At 37.0% G+C, this 25,411-nt stretch overlaps 1 protein-coding gene across 1 annotated transcript in view; it reads left to right on the forward strand.

The window, feature by feature from the left end:
• Positions 1–25,411, forward strand: part of LOC124161960 (dynein axonemal heavy chain 1-like) — a 347,859-nt gene that overhangs the window by 87,675 nt on the left and 234,773 nt on the right. The window contains exon 10 of the mRNA XM_046538240.1: positions 7,794–8,036. Coding sequence (XP_046394196.1) covers positions 7,794–8,036 — 243 coding nt within the window. The remainder of the gene's footprint in view (positions 1–7,793; positions 8,037–25,411) is intronic.

Below are 25,411 nucleotides of genomic sequence, written 5' to 3' on the forward strand. Positions count from 1 at the left end.
CAGCAGCGCACTTGTCACTTTACCAGCGATTTATACGAAGAGGTGCATACTTACTTGCTTTTCAAATTAATTTCTCTGCGGCTCAAATGAGTGTCTTCCCAACCATGACATGAAAAATCAAAACACAGAACTTCTATTTTTCTAATTACGACCACCTTTTATAGATATGGCCCCACTGTGCAGCGTCTGATTTTGAAATTGTGCATTAAATATACTTGTTATCTATATTATGTTCATGAAAATTGGAATAATAAGTGAAATACTTAAGATAGATGCGTCTGATGTTTCTGAGCGATGCGTCTGAGCGACATATCCTGAGAGTTGATACATTTTAAGTATTTCAAGGCGATTTAATTGAATTTGCAACATTAGAGAATTTAAGCTGTGGCTGTTCGAAAATAATACGTGGATAATCTCACGTGTTTATAAAGTTTTTGAGGGAGCTGCAGCGGTTATGCATTGGTATGATAGTTTTCCTATTCATTTATTGAAAATGCCAAGTTGGCACCTTCATTTTCTCTTTTTTTTTAAACTTAAGTACATAGAAGCAACCAGAGTAATTGAGTCAATATGATGTATCATCTGTGTTACTTTTTCTATTTGGTTTAAAATGATCTTGGATAATTTGATCTTCATTTTTACCATGAACGGAACTTTTCAATTCATTATAACTCTAAATAACCTTACTTTACATTTGGTCAGAATTGGAACCAATTTCTCCCATGTTTCAATTTTATTTGACTTCTTTATTTTAGTTTCTTTATTTTATTTATTATTTACATTACATCATTATTTAAATTAAATCATCTAATAATTTCTATCAATTTATTACTTCGTATTCTCTACTCTACATCCATTAAAATTATACTTTAAATCATACGCAGAATTTAATGCATTCATGGTTCTCAGTCAGTGACTGCATTGCATCTCAGGGCGTATCCGTTGGGATTTATCACATTCAATAGCTTATTCGAGGAACAAAATCGCTCCGGTGAGCGCGTCTGAGGGTTTTCCCATGTAACTTCAAGGCAACCAGAACTAATCGAGCTTACATTAACAAGTGATCGCGATCTATCACGTACGGTAAGAAAGTACTTTTAGTCCCTCGACTCCTATAACGTCCCACGTTTCATTAACTGTGGGTTCTTCTTTGAGCAGCACAGTTATTTCGATTAATATCATTACATGCGCACGATTATTCTACCGTAAAAGGCCGTAAAAGCTTCGCTTTATTAGTTACCCTTATCCCTTGCGGTAAAACGTGATTTTGAATCCAAGACTGATACTGCTTATCCCAAATTGTACCAGCCTTTTTAATTCTGAGAGTCATGAAGTGTGGGAAATTAAATGCTATCCCATGTCATTGCTGGATAATTTTACTATTGAATATTATGTATAAGGTTGAGTTTTGCACTAAGCTTTTCAGCTTTCTTCCCTTGTTTTTCTAGTAGCATAGAGTACCAAGAGAATGATACATATTTACCAGTTGAATAAACTTCTTTCCGAATATTTTCCTGTTGATATGTCTCGTTTCCAGTGTTCCTGTTGGGTCCTAGGTTTCCTTCCAGAACAGGTTCCGGTGATACGAAGCAGGCGGGTCTTTCAAACTCAATAAAACTAATTTATATGTTTCCCCAGTAATTTGGAGTTAAATGGTCTCATCTCACGCTCGAGTTTTCTAAGTCCTCTCGTACTTAAAATTATCACTCATCATTCACCCTATGCAAATAGAAATAAATGTTTCATCTTTTTTAAAATATCTTTCTTAATAAATCTATATTATAAGTTCGTTAAATGTAATTAGTTCATAGTCGATTTTAGTTCACACTCGCTGTCAGTTCTAGTAAAATTCCATTTCTCTTCAGTGGTAGTTGTGAAACTAAAATATTTTTCAAACCTTTTTTTGCTTTAGTTAAAATGAATCATTGCGAAGAGGTGTATGACAAATTCATGATGAATATTGAAAATGAACGACGTCACTGTCAGACATCACATTTTGAATAATTTGAATAATATTTTTCTTCATGGAAACTAGGATTTTATACTCAAATTAAATCGGTATTGATAAATAATAATTTAAACAAGATTTGGTGATTTTCGAGTGTAGAAGTTGCTAATTTTTTTCTCTTATGTAATAATTGAGTGTTTTATTTGAAAATTTCCTGTATTCTTCTTCTTTTCTTAGTTATGAAAGGTCCAGATTTAGTCGGGCTTAAAGATATCCATCCTTTTGGTAGTACACTGAAACATATATTTCTTTACTCGAGAGGTGTCCACTCTAGTAAAGAGCAGGTTGAGAAGTAGGGCCCTTTTGGAAAGGTGTCTAGAATATTTTCTTCATTTAGGGTGGATCTGGCTATAATGGTATTCTCACGAAAATATTATTAAACCGAAAAGATTTTTTAAACAATGAATAGCGCCATATTTGCTTAAACAATTCCCTCTTGGAATGTTCGTATAATTTATCCAAACATTGAGAATATATTATTGTAACTAAGCTATTTTCAGACCTTGAGAACTATATGGAATTAGTATTAGTGAATCAGTCGAGAGATCTTAAACCATGAGTCACTCCTTCGATGTCTACGTAAAATATATTCCCCTCTAATTTACGGTAAGTTTTCTTTCGGATCAGAAAGATATTTGTACAAACAACCAGGGGTTACATATTCCATTAGTGCATGAAACTGCGCATTTGCATTCTCCTTTTCTATTAGTTATGTGCCTCCAAACCCGAGCAATTAGATATAGATTAGGATCCTCTGCCCGTTCAGCATGTGTGGAAATGTGCGTCACTACGTGTTTCATCGATGATTCACCGGTATGAGTCATGCTGGTCATGTGTTTTGCTCCCTATTATGTCTGAATTATGCTTATGTTCTTCCCTTTCAGTCTTTAGGCGTTCTTTTGGCGACTATGCTGCAGTCTTCAAAGCTAAGATATGTAGACCGTTCCAGTACGATCCTTATTGAGACCTGATAACATTGAATCTATAATCATCATCAGTGAATATTATTGCGATGATCTCAGTCATAGTCTTTTTTTCGTGGGGCAAACTATAATGCCAGTGGTAAAATTCTTAATAATATCAAGAAATGGGAAGTAAACTGTACTCATTTAATGGAAATATCGAAGTTAATTCTTCTTATTTTATCCAAACGAATGCCATTTGCAAATTAGCATTTGAAATTATATTATTAGGATTTGAAATTTAATACGAAAATTTATAAGGCCATCAAAGACATTTTTATGCAGGCACAGAAGAGTACACTTTAATTGAGTAATCATGTGTATTTTCGACCATTTGCTAAAGTTGAATACGTCGTTATGCCATGATATTTATTATTCATAAATGAAATGCTATTTTTGTTAATCTTGGATACTTTTCCAACATAATGTTTCTCTGTTTTTGTTGGATTAATTCTTTTAGCCGTGTTATGATGAACAAATGACGTTAGCATAAAGAAAAGAAGTGTAAATATATACAGTTGACTCCAACCACTAGAATAAACGTGTCTGCCACATTATTTATTTATATTATATGCTCATTAGTATAATGGGCAGCAGTTTTGTATGGTTTTGGTTTTTACCTTAAAATTTAACAACGTTAAAAATAAGAAAAATGTATTTCACTATACTTGCAAACAGCTTGAAGCAAGTAAATATTTGTTTTGAATGGCGTCGTTTCGGCAAAACCTCTTTATAAACTTAAAAAAGGACTCATAAAAATGCCAATTTTTACTGTCAATTTCCTTAGATTTTGAATGATAAAGAGGTCATAATTTCTCTCGAAACCTTTTACGTGCTTTTCTGCTTGTAAGAATTGAATAATAGAAGCTCATGATCCCGTGGAAGTTGTTGACGTCACCCACTGCTTCCTTCCTTTTGAATTTTCGTGCCATCTCTTTTCTCACGATTTTTTTAGCCAGTGTAGTGATTACTATTTCTCCACATCGTAAAATTTGCTAGTGGGTGGAATATGTGGAGTATTTTAGTTCCGAATTTGCAATTTCTTAACAAGAAGAGCTCTAAGAGTTAAGAAAGGCTCTGCAATGGCCGCTACGGAGCGCCATTTTAACGGTCGCAGAGAGGCCGGAGAACCTTATATAATGTCACAGATAGAATTGAAATAAAGTCTAGGGTTCAGAGGACATTAGAGTTGAAGCCAAGTAATGCAATCCCGCGTTTTTCTTGATTTTTTTTAGTCCTCCTTTTCATTTGTAGATCCAATTTGTTCTTTGATGAGCTCATTATAACTACGTTTTGCGAGTCGCTCTTCGGGAAATTATGCACTCGAAGTTTGTTTCGAGTTATAATTTAAATTTCACGTGTTTCTGTTTTTATTTTATTTTACCTTTACTAATTGGAAAGGGAATCCACGGTGAGAAAGCTACGATTTTAATGCATACTTAATATCAGTATGCCTGTTTTAGTATTCCACTCCCGTTTCAGGCCTTTCTCAGATCCTCAATCGTTTTTTTAAGTATACACTCGACCGTTCACTTTCCTCATCGCTTGTTTTTTTCCCTTGGCGTCTCGCTCGCATTCCAAATCCAACAGACCTCTCTCCCCCGTTCTTTTATGAATGATACGAGTTTGGAGAAAATGTAATCTGACGCGGATGCATATCAACGTGTGTATCTGTTTGGGCCACCTATCACCCCGTTCCGTTATTTTCTTTCTCGTTCAATTTTCTTCTGTCTTTAGTTTTTGTCGTATAAATTTATCGATTTTTTAAAAAGAAATTTTCTGGAATTAAACTGTAACTTGCTAAAACAATTTCTCCACGAAGTTCCAATTCTAAATTGTGCCAATATCTTAAAAATTGTCCAATAAATCGAGGGTACATTTCATTTAGACTTTGATTGTTATGTAGTCATACACGCATGATTGTCTGTTTTGATTTTAACTGCAAAATGCATTTCATAATTTAGCCGAAGTCTCCCTTGCAATCCCATTCAGCAAACCAATCATTCTCATGTCATCTATCGATACGGATTTAGTTTATTTTTTGTACGGATAAATCTGTGTTTGACCGGTCTCACTCATCAAGACTACTGTTTTTTTAAACTAATTGTTAGACTTATTAGACTACTTTTTTTTAGTCAAAATATCAAATAAATCCAATAAATATCAAAATATCAAATAAATATCAAATATCACCTTTTCACTTAAGGCGGTTAAAATTGGTAATATTTTTGTTAAAGTTGAAACAAAACGGCCAATGAATGTCGAGTGTAATTAAGTTGGGCAAAATACCTTTCACGCAAAAAGCAAAGGTTGCATATATGTCAAGTATTATTCTAAATTTATAATGATAATTCTACTTGTATAGCATATGGTATAAGTTGTTATTTAGCTGTGTTCAAGTCCCTCGTGGTGAAAATGGAGATATCAGAAGACACCAATCGATTGGATTTGCATTCTTATCCAGAAAAATTACTCTTTCACTGGTATAAATTTTTTTCTTATCAATACCATTGAAATAGCAAGTCATCATTGCAGTATCAGTATCTGATTCGAAGCTTTAAAAAGATTTGGTTGATACCGTCATGGGAAGAGTCATTCCATTTCGATAAGATTGCCGCTGCGATTCGAACTGATATTTATGTTCTGTCCGAGGCATCTGTTAGTTTATAAATTATGGCATATCAATTGCATGAATTGTTGTCGGACCAACCCTGTGCTTTAGAGAGGAAAGCAGGCGCTCCAGTTGTAATTCTATATGACTTTATTGGTCCGGAATTTTTGTTTCAAATTCTACTCATTCATAAAGTAATAATCTGTGTTAAAATTCTTTGCCTTCATACATTTTTATAACTTTCAGCTTTTCCTATTTGCAAATAGGTGACTGAGGTATTCAGAGATATCAAACCTTATGAGATATATATGGTGTAGATACTATTGCATTTTCATGATACACTGATACTAAAATATGCAATACGTCACATCTCACGTATTGCTGTTAGGAGGAACTAATGAAAAAGCTAGCGTTCAAATTTTCCATGATAAAGGAAAATGGCCTTTGCTTTATGATCATTCCATCGATGAGAAATGAAATTACATAGATCCACCTGCAGCAAGCTGCCCCAATTACTCGAAGGAAATGGCTATCCATTGGGATACGTCACATTGTACACAATGCGTTATTGTGATATGCTTCTTCAAAGATTTGTAGTCATGTTTAGTTTGTTCCATTAAATTTTTGAGTTAGGTGCGAAGGAAGGAAACCACTTGGTGCTATCAATGTTGCCTCATAGTAACCTCATACAATCATTGTATTTTATTTTTGTAATTCTTGATTTGCGATTACGGGTCTAGTCCTGATTCTAGTCCTGATAGACGGGTCTAGACTGACGAAGAATTCTCAGTATCAGAAAGCCTTCAATGCGTGAGTGGATAAATTAATTTTGTTGTGCAAGCGCAAAATTTGCGATAGTAATTTTTATTATGATAATTTTACGCGTAATAATAAAAACTTCCACATCGTTAACTGGTGTATAAAATTTGGTGCATATTTCCTTGGGATAATAAATACCGGCGTGGTTGCTCATGAGGTTTGCTAAGGCCATCATGCCAAAAAGAAACTAATTGTTAATTCCATGTATTTTCTGTGTCCTTCTTAAAAATGCTATCGGCAAGGATAATGTTCATGGAAAAAGAAACTATTATTTAAAGTTAATTGTGTTGACAACCCGCTGCTTTTCCTTACCGACCCTCGTCGTTAATGTGTTTGTACTCAAATATTAATTTTAATCTCACATGCTATTGGGAAAACCTTTCTGTTTGTAATTATACACTGTTGATTATAAATACAAAGAAAATTACTACGGTAGCAGCACAAGGCTGATATTTTCCAGGTTTACATTTTTCTGTGCATATAATTGTACTTCCCTATATTTGCAAATGTTTTATACGTTTATAAAATTTTATTAGAAATTGAGAAGTCCATCCACTCGAACAGACTTTATTCTTTAGGTTTGCCTATTTTTATGCACATTTAATTAGGTACCTACTATTACCTGAACTATTTTTTGTGATTTTGTATGTAATTTTCTTATTTGAAAAGTTGTGTGATTATTTCACTCTGAGTCTTACAAATTGAAAGAACTGGCTAGGTAGTGAAAGTATGTAACTGATGAGACACTGACGATTTTATGAATTCAACCCCACTTCAAATCCTATAAGCTCCTGAAGTTCCATTTTTAGCTGCAAGATAGGTTTAGCGTGCGTGGGAGCGGATGTAGGACCATAGCAAGAATACACTACGCATGCTTTGGTGTATGTGAATTTGAACATACGTCATATTCTAAATCTTCCCCTCTTAAAGGTATAAGTAGGAGAAGGAAATCAATGAATTTGTTTTGCACGTGTCATGATCAATTTCCGGGTTTGTTCGATCATAGCATGTGAGAAATTTAGATTTTGCCACCGAAGAAATTCAGAAGATCTTTTTTATGTACACAATTACGAATTTACCATGCCCAAATGGGTGCTATTGACAATTTTGTTAAAACTAAATACCGCTTGGAAAATAAATATATTCTTTTAGTTTTTAATGAGTTTTCCCAAATTGTATTTCCAATAATATGAATATTTTATCAATATTTTTCCGTGCAGTGATTAAGATTTACGGGAATATTTTCGTTGATTTCTATTTAATTTACATAATTTTTCATGTGCATGGAAAATTTATTGAATTGATGCAATACAGAATTTCAAGCGTTGACTTCGAGAATCTTTCAGTTTTGGTGAATGTATTTGTACTGTCATATCTTCCTCTCTCATTTCAGGACTCCTCAATAATGTATCGTCTGTGGTACCACGAGTGTCACAGGGTCTTTGGCGACCGGCTTGTGTCCGACCGTGACCGTGAGTGGTTTAACAAAATCCTAATTGATCGCCTTACCGAAGATTTCGGTGTTGGAGACCTCGCCTCGGTTTTCGGTGATCGTGAGATTGTGCTCTTCGGTACATTCATGCCAGGAGGAGGACTCGGGGATGTGGAATACCATGAAGTAAATGACCTGAATGAAGTGAGTGTACCTATTGTCTTCTATTTTATAATAAATTCATGCTACCCGCGCAAGTCTTTTGATGTAGATCTCTCGGGTTTGTTACCGGGTGAGATTTGCCGTCTCTCCTCCCAATGTTTCGACGAGTGATTCGCTGATCGTCTTCAGGAATGCAATTGACTCGTCACTCGACTGACAAGTCATGAAGATCCCGAAAGACGATGAGCGAGTCACTCGTCGAAACATTGGAAGAAGAGACGATAAACCTAGTCTAGTTTATTTTTCGCCGGGAAAGCACCAGGCATTAGTATACAAGTCTGTGTTAACGCTCATAATGTGTTCAAATCTTTGCGGATTTTGAACTGTAATTCCTCGTTCTAAGTCAAACTATGTTGATTAAAAACAGCATTTTATCAAAGCCGTCCGCACATTCAAGGTCCTCAGAACATATGCTATACTCTAATGCTACGTGTATTAATCTTGTAGTTTATATTTATTATTTATTTCTGTGGTTTTAAATGCCATGTAATTTCAGGGGTAGGCACCTACTATTTGAGCCCTAAGCTTATGATATGAGAGAAGCTTCAAGTGTTTGAATAGTTGCATGAGATCGAAGGCCACTATGGCATATCATTTGTTCCTTAGGGAACGGAATGCCTTAATAGTGCAAGTACTAGAGTGCCTGGCCCAAATTTGGGATTCAAATCAAGGAAAATTATTTTCCCTGTGGAATATTCCCACTCTTTGAGCACCTACGGATGCCTTTTTAAAGGTAACTGCTGGCTACTCCGCGGTTATCTCCTAGTAAGTGTTGATTGTGTATTTTCCTCTTTAGTTTATATTGATATAGCTTATTAATTAGAGACAGTTTGAGATAAAATACTTGGCTGATGGGCCTCTGCTGTATTATCGTTCTAGGAAATGTGCGAAATTGTGCGTCGAAAGCTTCAAATTGTATTTATTGGCAAGGGGCCGCTTCCTGGACTCAAAATCAATGTGGGGATTTTAAGGGCTTCGCATAGTTTACAAGGAAAGCGGAAAGACCGTGGGCTGGCACCCTTTTCCGTGTTCCATGCATGTATTGTAGCTTGCGTGGGAGCTGAGGTTATTATCTGTCTAAATTGCACTCTTTGTATAGCATATGCACTGAGGACCTTGTGTACGGAGGAAGCGAATGAAGTTTCTCTTTATAAAGTATGTAAATTACCGTACGTTTCTAATACCTGCTTTTCGTCCAGTTAAAATCACATTTAGAAATGACTCTAGAATAAATGAAAAGGTCAAAATTTACTTTTTTTGTGAATTGTTTATCGCTTGATTGAAAGATACGAAAATTGAGGTGTTCATAAATTAATTTTCTGCGTGTAGCGTTTTCCCTTCCTAGCTTGCATAGGAACTGTCAGTACTCTGTACAATGGGAAGCTAAGATTCTGGATTATGGTCACGGTTAACCGACCCTTTTTGCCGCACATTTGACGAGTATAAAAAATATTCTTTTAACGATGATGACTCCTGAGCCCTGTTTTTATCATTCTTTGCCAGTTTACAAGGGTCGCATGTCATCGGTCCCGGAGGAAGCAAAGCAAATTGGTTGTTTGGGAATGTTTGCTCATCCTTTTTTGTTCACTATTTGCCTCGAATCTATTCCAGCTGTTTCTGCCTAATTCTCGAGCGCTTACTGCTTGCGGAACGAGCTGATTTAAATTTACGAGAAGCCCTATGTATCTACTGAATATATATAATTACGACGAGTGGGTACGTAAGAAAATAAAAGGATATGTAGGCCAGTAAAGTAATTTGGTATATTTGTGTATATTTCTAATGCCACCCATTCAGATATATTTTACGTTTATGTGTACGACTTACGTCTTACAATAAGGATGAAGTTTCAATCCGTTCCCTTTGTATAAAATGACCTACATTTGCATTTCGTGAATCAAAAATCATCAGACAACCTTGGCAATCCCTGGTATTACCTTAAGCCATAAAGTAGATGTAGTTATTAAATCCTCAACTTTTTTCCTAGTTTCATTTCCAATAAATAAAAATTGAATCACTTTCCAGCTCTTCATTTATTTTTTCTGCCGCATCTTAACACGACCGTAAGAAAGTTGTAGAACGCCAAATTTGCACCAGAAATTGCAATAGCTCCGCAGAAATTAATATGTACGAAGAAAAATATTATTTTAAAAAATTATGAAATATTTACAAATTAAACATGGATTGACCTGCCTGTCTCTTTAAATAAAAATAATATCTCCCAGCAATTCGTATTCTTCGTATGAGACTTAATTAATTATTTCGGTTTTAATGGCATTGAATTATTTTTAAAGCTGGAGGAAAATTTAAAGCATGAAGTATCCCGGGGACATAGCTATTCTGTTTTAATAGTTATAGTTTCCGGTGAAACCTTTCATTCTTTTCATTGCTTGTATTTTATTATATTCAAATGGTGCCTGTGTATGACTTATGAGAATTATCACGCACAGTTTCCATAGCATAGCTTATTTATGTTCCAAAAGGTCATGATTTAACGTTTTGTAGTGTTATTCTAATTAATGTGAAGGAAGGGTTTCAAATACTTTAAGACGCTGTACAAGCTCCCAACTCGATTTTATTTTCAAAGTCAAAGCTACGCACTGACCTCCAAACGTCTGGCCCAGTGGCAAGACCTTCCTTCAGCCATGCCTTTCGAACTTTCGGAAATAGTTCTAATGAACACTTAAAACATCCTAATTTTCTAGCCATGGCTTCGATAAATGTTCATCGTTCAACAAAAATGTGAATCGACGGAAGAAGAACTTATGAAAATTATTGAAATATGATACAGGATATAGCAGTCTTACGGGTTGTAATATTTTCCTGGCGAATATATTTTTAAACGTCAGATTTTTGTGTGCCCGCTATTCTGTTGCAAGTTGAAAAAGCCCATGAATATTATTTAACTAACGTGAAGCCCTATTAAAAATTTTAAGTCACCGGTTATTTATTGTATTTGTCATACTTGCTTTCATTTGGAATGAAAAACCTTCCTTTCAAGCATGTCAACACTCTTTATCTGAGACGGGGTTATCATTATTAGCTGAAAATCCAATTTTTCATCTGATACTTATAGTTCCAAATTGCTCTCCCTCCGTACAAAATACTGTGCCGGCGAAAAATGTCACCAGGCATTCCATAAACCGTGGAAGGGCTATTATGATTCTAGTTAATTAATTTTCATAGCACATGATATCAAAGCAGCATTTGGCTTTAAAACCTATCACTTGGACCTTTCAGGCGATGGAAATCAAACGCGTTTCGCCGAATTTTCTGAGCTAAAACGTGATATTAGCCCCGTTGCAGGAAAAAGAGGAATGTGACGGAATCGAAATTGGTTATTTTAAATTCCTCAGGGATTATATTCCAAGAAATGTTAAATAATCCATCAGTGTTTCAAAAGAACTCATTGGAATCGTTATCAGTGAAACCCGGATATTCTAACGAATTATCCTCTGATTTTCTTGTCTAATACATAGTACTTAATCGTCTGTTAAATTTGAGTTTTAACTTGGCGTTATATACAACGTATAAAGGAATACTCATCGAATGATTTATTATTGTTATGAAAATAATTGCCATTGAGAACCAAGCAAATGCGGTATTAATAGGATAGAACACAATGTCTAGTATTTATCATTATAATTATTCCCGCGAGTGATGGCATTTGCAATTTTTTTTGATTTGTCAGAATCGTATTGAAAGCGATTCAGCTTTGAAATCGTGTTAAAAGCCTTTTCAGCTTTTATCTTGAGTTATTTAAGATTTTAAACTTGAGAATACCCAATTTCATCTACAACAATTGAAGTAGAATTGTTCAGTCTTCTTATTTTTCACCCGTTGTTTAATATTCATCATTCCCGACAGCGAGTAGAGGTCCTTACATGTTACTTTTCTAAGCCAACGTTTCGGACTTTGATAAGTTTCATTATCACGGCTAAATTAAGAAAATTTGTGTAACTAAAAGTTTTTTTTTGTATTTTAACCCCGCAGGGCTCGCGCTCCTTTTTGGAACGCGAGTACTCGCGCTGAGCCTGTCAGGCTCTATTTTCTTTTTGAAGCCTGTGAAAGTCAATCATTTTTCTTCTTTTGTTTGTTTAAATCAAATTATCAATACTTAAGCGGTCCATTTCATGAAAATCAATTCCATTTACGTCTGATTAAATATTTAATTGTTGTGCAAACTCTTGCGAACTTGTAATTATAGTAGGAAGAGCAGCAATGACTTCTCCGATATACTCTTATGTGAATAGTTTTGACATTCAAAATATCAAGCCTATATAAGTAGTACACTTTAAAAAGTTAACCATAAGAGCTTACATTGAGTCTATACAGGCAATAAGCGAAAAAGAAGAGACTAAGAGTGAGAAACAAAAATGTAACACGAGCACTTGCGTAGAGCCTGATGGGCTCAGACGGCATGCATACGAAGCAAAAGTATCACATTCCAAGCTGAGGATAGATTATTGGGATATGCCGCGCATGAATAACGCTACTAAAAGAGTAAGGGAAAGGTAGAGAAAATCTGAGCGCATTGTTAAGAATTGGTCAAGAACTATCACGGAAATACACTGTGAGCCTCTCAGGTTCAGCGCGAGTTCCGTAGGGTTAAAGAAGTACTACAATACCTTCATAAAAAAATTCAACACAAAAAGCTAGATTGTAATCATTATTATTTAAAAGTAAAAACCTTTAAAATCTTTGCCAATCATGGCGAAATGCATGTCTTGGACGCCCAGTACAAATACACCTGTGGGAGGATTAATGATATTATTAAATCTGAATTTCCAATGTTTGCTGGAAAACAAAATAATAATATTTATGGATCTTCGCAATAAATATAGATTCTTAAACAACAGGATGCATGAGTATTTTAAAACGAGTAATTCCAATATTCTATCTATTTTATAAACAATGCCCTACGTAACGGTTCCAATCATAATACAAATTTCAGATATAATTACACAAATCTGCTGTAGTCATACATAGTTTTACGTATCATACACTTCGCTCGTAATAAAACCATAAACTCTAAACAGGTAAACAATATACCACTATGAAATAAAAATCACCGAATATTCTGGTAAAATTGTTAATATTTATCCTTAAAATATTTTTCACAAATCTGAGGCAGCGAGACCCTGCAAAAACGCATTTTCGGATCTTCATTGTATTGTTTTTAAATTATTAGCGCTAAATTTATCGCTCGATATCTCTTCCAATCAACTCCGCTACTCTTGAGCGTAACTTCTTGCCGGTGTCTTATTCTGCTCTGCGTTAGCATTCAAGAAACGGAAAACTCTTTCAGTCGATCGGGTGGAGAGGGAAAGAGATCGTATATCTTTTCGTGTCTCCTTCTCTTTTCCGAAAAGTAATCAATGAATGTATCCTGCCAGCCTATTAGCGGCATTGATGCTGCTTAAGAGGTGAAAGCACCTCGTCGCTATTTGAAAGATCCAGGGAAATCCGGGATGTGGGGGTTAGCGATGCGTGCCGCTCCTTAAAGGGGTGAAGGTGCGCGCACTGGCTGTGTGCGTGCGTGTGTATCGTGGTTGGGAGAGGGCGTGCAGAAAGGGAAGGGGTTGAGGCATGAAGAGCCCGTGTGAGTTCGAAATTTGCCTTTGATGCCTCGCCGGGAGGATGAGTGGGCGAGCCTCAGGTGGGGTAGAAATAGGCTGCGGCAAGATGCAAGAGATTCTTGAGGAAGCATTTGATGAGATGATCTGAGAGAGCTTGCGACGATATTATTATCAGAGGCATGTTTGAGGATAGGGAAGCACCATGGAAGAAGGTATTTTTACCTCACTGTGCTTTGCATGCATGGAAACGCTATAGGTATGAGAGCCCTGATTGGTGCAAGGAAATTGTTTGAAGGGTTTGAGGGTGAAGAAAGGAGGCATTTTTTTTATCTAAATGAGGTATGCACGAGCATCCGATAAATTACGTGAAAGTCAAATCGTAGCTTCCCCTATGCGATAGATTCTGGAATCTATTTCTCCCTGCCATCAGTGAGTGGTCTGATGTCCTGTATGGAATTTCTGCACCCTTAGGCATCCAGACTGCTTCCTCAATGATTCATATCGTTGACGAATGAGTTCAGTGACATCCCAGTTATGATTTTGATATCGCATATCTTTTTTATCCCGAAAGGCAGGATTTTATTGTTGTAACTGCTACAACTATCTAGTCACTCAGTAATTGATGGGTTGCAATGCTACGCATAGTTCTTTTGCTGGAACTAATTATAATCTTTTGTGCATATACATATGTAAACATTGTGAATGATATGTTTTTTATTTCTTCTATGTTTATATTTACTATATGATTTGGTACAAGAAAATGTTTTTTATTCTTAGAAGACGTAAGTCCGAGAACAATAAATATCTTTCTAAATCTAATCTAAATCTAAATAGAATTTACGTTGTAATTATCTGTGTAAAGTCCTTCACATAATAGTTTTAGCGAGAACCGTTAGATCTTACTATTTCTCGTTAGCATATTTTCTATTTAAGCAGCGTGTAGAATGTTATACTTTTGATTCCATGATAAGTATTTTAAGCAGAAATATTCACTCTTCGGGCTAAAATTTGCATTTTAGTCATCAGACATCTGAATGCAATCGAGACAAATAGGCCGTCTGTGGAACGGAAGAGCCGGACATAGCCTAGTGATTACATTCTGATATTAGTATATCTAATTCCTAATACGCCATCCTAAGACGGTATATCACTAATAGCATTCAAAGTGATAATTTGCATACTGGTCATATTTTTGAAACGGTAAGTGAAGGATTTTGCTATTGGTCCGTAGTGAAATAAAATGCATACATAATAGCCTCTTTAATGGCAGTCTTTTACGCACTGAATTCCTTATCCATTTAAAAATGTTTAATAGAGAGTAAATTCTACATCTTCGTTCACTTGGGGACGCTATACGTTTGCAGTAATTTTAAATTCAGTTACCTTTCTTTGCTAGTCAACTTAGCACCTCTGGCAATTCCCTGATGTATAAAATACTAGTTATAGTGTATTTAAGAATGAATAAATATAGCTGCATATTTTATACAAATAGTTTTGATAGTGAAAATGTAAATGTATGCTTGGATCATAGTCTATACTGTTAATCCGCTTGGCTCAAGCTTATTACCTTTGAGATCTTCGAATTCACCCTCGATCATTTCCAAAAGCATCTCACTTTAAGGCTTCTATTTTCTCACGTTTTCCTCCTCAAATCTTTTGTCGACTTTCTCACTTCTCGTAACTTTGCCTTACTTCCTCTTCACAATCTCCAACTTCTCAACTCCTCTCCTCATACATTCTTCACCCTCCCGATCCTTGCGTCTAAAGCATCTCACTCTTATTTCATCTATCCTATGTCCCAAGGACCTTCCCATCACTTTTCTGGCGATCCGGTCGTTTCTTATCCCGGATCCCCCGTTTCACCGCACATATTCCCCAGCTTTCTTATCTGAGCCTCCCCGATAGTGCTCAACTATGCTCGATAATTTTACAAGTTCTCTCAAGCCTAGTGTATTGCTATCTTGGATTTTCTTTTATCTCCAACCCTTCCTCTTGCAGCCGTTCCAAGGTGAAGAACTCCTTTGTCTCGCTCCATTCTGCCCATCATTTTTCCTTCATCTTTGCCATCGCTCATGTTCCACCACGGGCATTTGAACTCATAAACCTGCCATTTTATTGGTCCAGAATTAAGGGGCCTCTGTCATCCTTACTATAGATGCCGAGTACCATCGCAAATATAATTTTTTCTACTCCTTCTCCCTGGTAGACTTTTGAAGGGAAAACATCTTATGTCGCGTTGAGCACTTTTGTAGATTGGTAAAACACATTGGACTCGCGTCATCGCTACCGTCACCGCTACTACATATATGTATAATTATGTATATTCTGTATATACATAGTATACTCACTCTATACACAGTACTTGTGGAGGGGTAAAAACCAATAGACTCGAATCACCGTCACTGTCACCAGTCCATACTCGTACAGGATAGTGTACTCGATACAAGAATAGTGAAGGCTAGTACAATATAACTCTATTCTAATATGTTCAATCTGAGTAGCTAATTTAATAAAACACTTCATTAGAAATTATTCCTTACATTCACAAATACTCACGTTATTTCAAGTTTTCACTTGTGTGGGCACTCCCGGAGTGCGGCTTTTTTATGCTTATACCTATTCACCTCAAATTTTATTTTCTTTTGTTATCTCTGGAAAAGAGAAAACTGGGCTTGAGGCTTAATGCTCTATACATGCGATGCCCCCATATATATTAATTTCCGATTTGACTTGAGATTAGTTTTAGTTGATTAGATTTAGCTTTAGTTGCCGCTCTTTGGTGACCCTCATTTCACATTTTGCCGGTGTTTTTATGGTTACTTTTTGTACAATCTGCTTCAATATGTACTCTATCGTGTTGAAGGAGGCCCTGGGGAACGGATGCGTTTGCTACCTCGAAAGAATTGTGAATAGAATACGCAAGCGAGGGAAAGTGGGTGCTTTCAGGAAGGCTGCGGGAGATTCATTTATCCCAGGGAATATTTTGTCTGATTTATTCCCGGATAAATTTTATTGGAGCCTTAGGTGTCCGCGAGGGCATTCATTTCCTGAGCTATGCGATGGGAGAGTTTACAGGCGCCACCATTTCCTGGTGATTGCCATATCAATTAATGCCTCTTAGAAATTTAAAAAAATATTTTGATGGAATCCGCTTTTGCTCGTGCGATAATTTATATGCCTTTTCATTTTTTAAATATGAATTAATCCAGAATTTTTTTACGTAAATATAAGTAGGCCATCAATGGATTCTGCCTATACTGAAAAATGCCTCATTAAAGCCTTCTCCATTTATCGGGCTCTTTATTGAGATCTTGAATCGCTACGCCATTTCAAACAGGTTGACGTAGCCGTGATGAGTTTTTTAGCATTGCTCTCAATATTTAGTTTTTACGAAGCTAAATATCCACCATATTTTACTAACCATGAGGGTTCGGGTTGGTGTGGTGGCTGTGAACCCCGCGGGCCTTGGTTGATATCCCGGCGGTGGCGGAGATTTTTCAGAGACTGCCCAATCCCTACTCGAGTGCTTTGTGGAAGGCGCTTCAAGAGTAGGCTCACACCGAAGCCGGGATTTTCTCCACCTACTACTTTTCCCGGAATTTTCTCCACTCCTACCTCCACTATGGAACAAATGGACCATGCCAAATACTAATTATTTCAAATAGTATTTAAATCAGGAAGGCAATAATATCTTCAAATAATATGATGAAGACAATAAGTTTTCGGTTAAAACAATTCTAGCATAACCTAGAAATTGCAGTTTAATGGATATTATCCTAGGTTTCAGTGTTATGGGAAATGTATTGTCTAAGGCGTGGGTGGAAACCAATGCTGTGCTATTATTCTTAGGTAAATACAGCCCTCCAGCTATATTGCTTTGAGCGATTCCACCGGAAGTAAACTTTCAAAGGTCAAAATAACAGCTAGAATGAATCTGAATTACAAATTAGGAGAGAAATTTTATATTCATGACTCACCTACAAATTTTTCAATAATTTTCCATATAATTGAATACTCCTATAATTTATAATACCCTTTTCTTATTTCCTATAGATTGTAAAAATCACAAAAAAATGTTTTATTTTGCTGCGCACAAAAGCCTACGTAAGTGAGTGATGAAAAATTAAGTTTCATCATTTTCCGATTGCACTTGTGCCCTGTAAAACAGCTCATTCCGTATTTGCTGTTTTTGTTGTTTTTGAAGCACGCCAATTAATATCACAATAATTGGATACTCTACTTTTCGAGTAATTTCGTTTTGTGGCCTAAAAGGCATCTTCTCCTCCCCTTTGGCCATGAATGAGGAAACCTCAAAATTAACTTTCTCGCTTTATATTTTACAATTTCTCGCCATTACCTCAAGCAATTCATATTTCATATGCATCTAAATGTCCTTTGTAATATAACTTGACCTTTTATTACATTGTTTTTTCTTTTTACATGTATGACATTTTTTTCTTCCGGCCAATTCTTTATCCCTCCTTTGCCACTTCCTTTCCTGACGGGTCTCATTTATCACGTGATCCTTGGTTTTGAACTGAGTTGGAGTTCCAAGCGCCAAACCTACTCCCAGTCGGATATCCTGATATGCTGTTCGAAATTATGTTTCAGATCAGCTATTGCACGATCGGCTCCAATCCATAATTCAGGTCAGGTGTCTGAAACATTGACCCGATAGAAGGATAGAAAAATTCATCCACTTTTCCACCTGCACCTCTCGGATATTGTTTGATTGATGAATTAACCTCCCGTCGTGCGCAACCGATCTGAGAGGCACTGCGCGAGAGATCGAAAAAAACAATTCAGCCCTTAGGCGGTATATGCTCATGGCTCTGATAATGGCTCTATATTTTCAAATGCTCTATTCAGCCTTCCCTCTTCCCTTGAATTCGGTCCTTACCGTGGTATATTGGTAAAATTTGTATCGGAGAAACTCATTGCGCCCGAACTCACAAGTCACAATTTAGCGTCAAAATTTTAAACCTGACTATTTTCAATATTAAGAAGTGAAACGATTAATTTTATAACCATTATGTTAAATAATATCTTGTCACCATTTTCCTGTGCACGTTAACGTCGAATATTGATATTTATTACTTTCCATTTCTTGATGTGATCAATTTTTAGAGGTGCGTTTTCTGATTTTGGCCCAGCAGATTTTCGTTTCGAATATAGCACCTGACAGCAGGCCACAGGCATGGATAAAAAGTCGAATGTGTTGAGCATCGATTTTCTTTTTAACGCCTTGGTGTGAATGATTTCATGGGTGAGTGGTTTTTATGGGAGGTGAATGGTTTTTGATGGTGAGTTATTTTATCCACGCGGATGATTACTCCTATGTTATTGTTGTTCCAATTTTGATTTTTTATTTTATTTTTCCCTCTTTCATTATCATGAGAAAATACTCCCCTGGATGAAAATTCCAAGTAAACTTTATTCGGTTTCATCGGGAGAATTCTCAAGAAACACGACATAACACCGAGATACAGTGCTGTGAAGAAGGTGGGCCAACTTCTTCCTAAATGCAAAGTCGCAATCCCTGATGTACAACACGAAGGAGTGTATGTGATCCCACCCAGCTGTGGACACAAATACGTCGGCCAAACTAAAAGAGCCATCTCCGCCCGACTGACCTGACGAACCGAAGGGCTCTCAAAATAAACATTTTGAACAATCAGCAGTAGCAGAACATGCGCTCAATAATCCCGGACATAAGATCGTGATTGAGGAATCAAACGTCCTGGCCAAAGAACGATTTTTATTTTCCTCACATCATTCTTGAGGCTTTTTAATACGAAAAATCAACAGAAAACTTCAATAGAGGTGATGGACACACCTTAAATACTACCTCCAAAATACTTATACGCAAAACAGAAATCCAAAACTCGAGCTCCTCATCGCTGATTGGTCCAGCCACCGGTAGGCCATCTTGAGGATAGTAGGTTTATATAGCGGGCCATTTCCATCTTCAACATCTTCAGAACTGATGTGAAGATGTGACCAGCATAGGCCAGGAAACGTCATCAGAACTCAACTTCGACGCAGCTAACTCGAAAAGCAATGGAGAGCTAGGCAATAGAACACTGCTTACCTAATTTGTTAATAAATATTACTCTGTAAACTATGATGAAATAGTTCATAACAAATCTCTGGCAGTCATCTTGAATACATCGATCACCAAATGAGTAACTAAGTTGTTTGTGCAAATCAAATACTGATTTCATTGAATGAAATCATAACTGTTGATTTAACAAGATAAAATATTTCCAGCCAAAATTTTAATTTGAGATAAAAGTTGGCATTTTCGTAGCGATTCCCTTGCGTTAGGAATTTTCAAAACTGCAATCGAAAATTTAAAATAATATCTCTTACCGGAAATATGATGCCGCGGAAGTATTTCATCTACCGTTCGGTTTTTTCTCTCGAAATATTGTCTTGATTGGCATTGATCCGCACACCTTGTTGATTGGTAAGGTTGAGGTTATTTTTACGATTACTCTTTACGAACCATGTACGACGTATATTGAGGCCGGTGTTCCAGTTCAAATTATTTTTACCTCCACCTCCGATTTTTGTGACGTACCTCGCGATCTCAGTTTCAACTTTACCAATAAAACGCGATTTTTGCATTAGGAAGTCAATTGTGTTGCCATGCTGCGTACTCGGCAGCAATAGATTTATTCGTCTTCCGTAGTCGAATGCTCTGCAATTCGGAATTTCACCGATCTGCTTTTCCTGAATTTATTTCTTTCCGCAGATTTGGCATGGAATTTTTTCCTTTGACTTGCAGTTCAGTCCTTTATTTGACGGATGTTATTAAGAGTAACCTGTTTATCTCTCACGGAATTTACGGCTGTAGGAGTGCTCCTTCTTATATTTGTCAAGGCCTTATGAGTTCCGAAACCAGGGGACCGTACGCAAGAGGCCCAAGAATCTTGATTTCTGTTGCTAAACAGGGTTTATTTAATCGTTTATTTAAATTGTCCATAGTGCGGCAATTAGTCGAGAGCGATCCATTTATTATCAATAAATAGTATATTGTATTTACAATCGTGAGGAATAGCAATGAAAAACTTTGTGCTTGACTTATCACATCATCGCGAATATAAATTTCAGTTAACATTTCTAATTATAGCTGATTTGTCAGTGAAATTCTTTTCACTCTGCCCATCAGCGACACGAGTGACGACTTAAGTAAACCCATCGAAATGCGCAGAGGGTGACTAAGCATCTAACGCCGGTCTTGAAAATCCTTTATTGGAATCTTACTGGTCTGGGAGATGACTCCGTCGTTGAACTCGTTTCTCTTTAGGCTATCCTCCAATTTTTGCCTTTCTTCTGGAACTTTGTTTGCGTCGCTTATCGTACAGGAACGGCAATGTTCACTACCGGTGCTGGATGGTGATAAGAGGTTACCTAACAGTACCTTTTGGTTGCTAATGCTTCTCAGTAAACTCAGTGCCCTTGTGTTCCATCTCCGTCCTGTTTATAAAACGATTTCTTAATGCGTCAGGCTTTTTCTCGCTCAATTGTGAACTAATGTTGTAATTCAATTGGTTCAAATGAAGGTAATACGACGAAAATTCATAGTGCTTTTTTAATACATTATTTTTCCATTTCTGGAACTAGGTGTTAATGATGGGAAAATGAGCATACGTGTTACGGTTGGAAAATATAATTCTGCTGCTATTTTACAACGTCCACGCCTCATCCCAGCAATCATTTGAGAATTATTTTCATTGTGAGTAAAAAAATATGATCAGGGTGATATGCGCGTTGAAACACGTAATTTTATTGAAACGTCGTCTTCTGTAGGCATATTTTGAAATCCCCTTATTGAACATCCCTCATACCAACAAAAAATATTTTTTATTATTTTAAAAATTATTTTGAATCTTTGATAATGTTCATTAGTTGATTCATGAGTGCAACATGCTTGATTACCAATTTTCTTTTCTTTTTCACCTCTTGCAGCAATTCCGACGATCACGTTGTATACTCCTGTCGTTTGATGGCCATTTATTATATTTTCAACCGTTACTACATGTACCTACCCTTATATTATTTTGAGACCTGGTGCAAAAAATGTTTATAGAGCATCTAGTGACTTGCTCTGTTATTTTAGGAATAAATAAATACAAGGAAATTCACGGAATTTTATCGGAAAGCAGTAGTCATTTTACTTGACGTTCTGATAATATCGGGGAAATACCTCTGGTACTTTTCCGTGTTTTCTGTGAATTCGAAATATTTTCAGGCTTATTATTATTCGGCACAAGTACAATTTACTGAACTTCTTCGCCGTAGAAGTGTGTCTAGGGTTTTCTCAGGGCTGGAAGTTTTTAAGGTTAACCGCTGGAGGGACGAGAGAAGAATTAGTGAAATATCCAATGGTATTTGGAGGTTCAGAAAGAGGAGATAGTCTGTGAAGAAATTCTGCTTGATCCGCTCTTTCTTCCTTGTCCTATTCTTGTTTTCTTTAGCGTCAAGCTGAATGCAATTTTTGAAGCACTTTCGTGACCTCGATTCCAACGGCCATTACCGCCACCCATTGTCGCTACCAAGATTCTTGTGCGTTAAAAAATAATAGCTGAGTAATGAAGGCCAAAGTGGAGAAATGATTGCGAGAGTATTCCGCTATTTGGCCTTATTTTATGAGTCAATTTGATGAGTGGCTCGGCCTCTCTCGAAGCTTTAATAAGCTCAACTTTAAATTTCAAGTTTGTCATATTGTGCAGAACTCGTTTCCCTTTAGATTTGAACCTCGCAAAACCCTTCATCTGGAGCGGATTTTTTTCATTTTTCCTCTCCTCCGCGTTTTATGTCCACCATTCCATAAGCTCTCCTTACGCTCCTTCCTCTTACAGCCTTTCCCAACGACGGTATGAGGACCACTGCCCTCAATGGGACCGTTTCAGCCGATGACCCTCTTCCATTGCCCCTTTAGTGACTCGGGGGCCAGGATTTGCCCCGCCCCGGAAGTGGCCTGGGACCTTTTGCACCATAATTCATCCTCTTCTATCCCCAGGCAAGACACTCGTTCCCCCTTCCTAATCCTTCTCCCCATTCCGGAGCACTTCATGCCAGTTCCTGGGAACCCACGAAATTTATCGACCCTCCGATCAACCGTGAGCAATGAAGGCTTGAAGTCCCATAGTTGTTGAGTTGGCGATTTTTTCATGTGGTATTAGCTCGAGAAAGTCATGCGTGGAAATCATATTATGGTTTCCTTGCTTGCCATCAGAAACCCTTCGGAGATATCAAGCGTATTCTCATGGCGTCGAAAGGCCAGCTGTAGTTGAACTCCTGCCTCTTCAAGATAAATCTCTACAGAATAAAAATAATGCTTTAAATTGCTTCAATAAATTAAATTATAGCTAAACAGTGATCATCCTGGAAGCGTGGTGGCCCAGTGGATGGAGCTCTGGACTATGCTCGAAGGTCACGAGTTCAAATTGCCGGCGAAGCCTTGAATCCCTCCAAAAAAAAAAACCTCAAAGAGCTAGGTGCTTCAGGGAAAGTTACTGACCCTATAACCCTGAATATTGCCGATGGCTTCGTCTGGAGGGAAATCTACCGTCACCTATCCTAAATGTCGGCTCCACGGGTTGGCACAATCTTGCGTTGAACACGAGAAATATTCTTGAAATGTCATTGATGGAATTGCCTATGATAATATAATGTTGTAGTTTGTAATTTTAAAGAAAATTCTTTAGGACATCAATTTTCAGCCGATTTTTAACGCAGTTTGCCAAGCATTATAAAGTTTTACTTCAGTACAGAAGGGATGTTTAAATAATTACTCTTTGATATCTATTTGTAGGTATTTTTCCGCTCAAGATCCAGTTATTTCATTTCCTACCCCTCAAGTTTGACCTATCGCATTTAAGCCTTACCTACATCTGATTCTCGTAATTTTACTATAAAGTAACACATTTTTCATTTCCATTTTGTCCTCTAACTGTAGTTGTAATTCTTTCTTTTTGTAACACTTTCTCTGTCTTTCCTACATAATATGTTTTGTGTATTATTTCTGTGAATAGCTCCTCTATAGTTAAATTATCCTTGTATGCTCCTGACAATTAGTTAACTTCCGTGAGCATGTGAAATTTTATAGTAATACCTTTTACCTAGTGGTGTGATTTTGAGAATATCTGTGTCTATCTTCTTGGAACTTCATCAGCCGCGTTTGTCGTTTATAATTGACTACAGTTTCGAAAGCCATCCTGCTTTCGTCTTCAGGTCCAAGTTGAGATTTTTCGCCGCCTTTTATAGCACTGGCCGTCCTCCCCCTGTGCGCTGATTGGTCAGTACCCTCTTCCACACGTTGCTGATTGGGTAGCCATTGTCCCTATTAACATTTGGTGTTTTATGGATTTATAATGCTTCCATGATCTGCCTGGGGTAGTAGCGACTCTCTTTTGCAACTATCTTCGCTCTATCGAAATCAATTTTATGGCCCACCCCACTCCAAGCATGCTCTGCAATGGCTGACAAGTGCAGTTGTTTTTGATCGGTGGCTCTTACATGCTCCTTCATACTTGTCGCCATTCCTCGGCATGTTTCTCCAACATATCATCTTCCGCAGGAACCTGGTACTTTGTACACGCCTCCACATACTTCCTGCGGGATACGATCTTTTGGCCCAGGTACAATGTTTTGCGTGACCAAGATACAAAGCGCCGAACCCGAAGCGGAGAACCCGGAACTTGGCAGTCATCAACGCCGCGGAAACATACGCACGAATTGGAACTTCATCGTACAATATCTAAAATAGGAATATTTAATCCGTTTTTACCTTATTCCAGCTCATATAAAAAAATCAATGGCATTTTTCCAACCCTCTTGCAGTTGCAGAATTTGTTGCATGGTAGTATTTTTGGAGATTGCTTTCGCGCTATTACGCAATCATAATATTTTTAAAGTTTTTCAGTATAAGGGATGGTGTCCTTACGTACCCTGCCACACCCCCTATGTTAAAAATTAAAGTGTAGTCACCCCTCTAAGTAACGCTGGGGATATATAATGAAATTTTCATTTATGTATCATGTGATTTTCTTTTTACGCAAGTGACAGGAAATTTTAATGCCGTAGCGGCAACCCAAAAAATTGGTTCTCGCTAAGCACATTCTTGAATTGGGTTAAATGTGACAGTCCTGAAAATTGTTGTATTACTTCACCAAATAGCTAGGCCAGCACGTGAAGGAATCATTTTGCCAGCGCGCTACATTTTGGACATTTAGTGACGTTTATCTGAGGATTATAGCGCATGAATTTGCATAAAACGTTACGCTAATTGTATGCTTGGATGCATTGTGCTAGACCTTGTATGTTCGAAACAAAATGAAGTTTAAAGCGATGCATGAGTCCATATATTGACAGCATTCAGCTCTGATGATGAGCGCCGAGACGGAGCTTGAATCGTTGGCCGTTATGAAAGAATTAACCCGGTGGGAACCCCGAGGGCAGTTTACCCGCATAATTCGCTGGGAAAGCATCAAATCATATTTCAGTCCATATATTGCTTCCTTGAACATTCCTGAAGTTCTGGTACCTTTAAAATTGCAGGTTAGCAGGCCTCTTACCATCTATTCTCCATAATGTGCGTGACTATGCATTTTTATTTGATTTTTGCTATTCATTATTTCTGCAAACCATCAGAGTCCTTGTTACTCTATGCCAAGCTACGGAAATTACGGTGGCGCCTGAGCCTCTCCGCGGCATTCAGCATTGTTGGGATAAATTGATGCTTCTGTAAAATTGTGTTACGACGGGAAA

Source organism: Ischnura elegans, chromosome 7 (genome assembly GCF_921293095.1).
Source record: "Ischnura elegans chromosome 7, ioIscEleg1.1, whole genome shotgun sequence".
NCBI classification, from domain to species: Eukaryota; Metazoa; Arthropoda; class Insecta; order Odonata; family Coenagrionidae; genus Ischnura; species Ischnura elegans.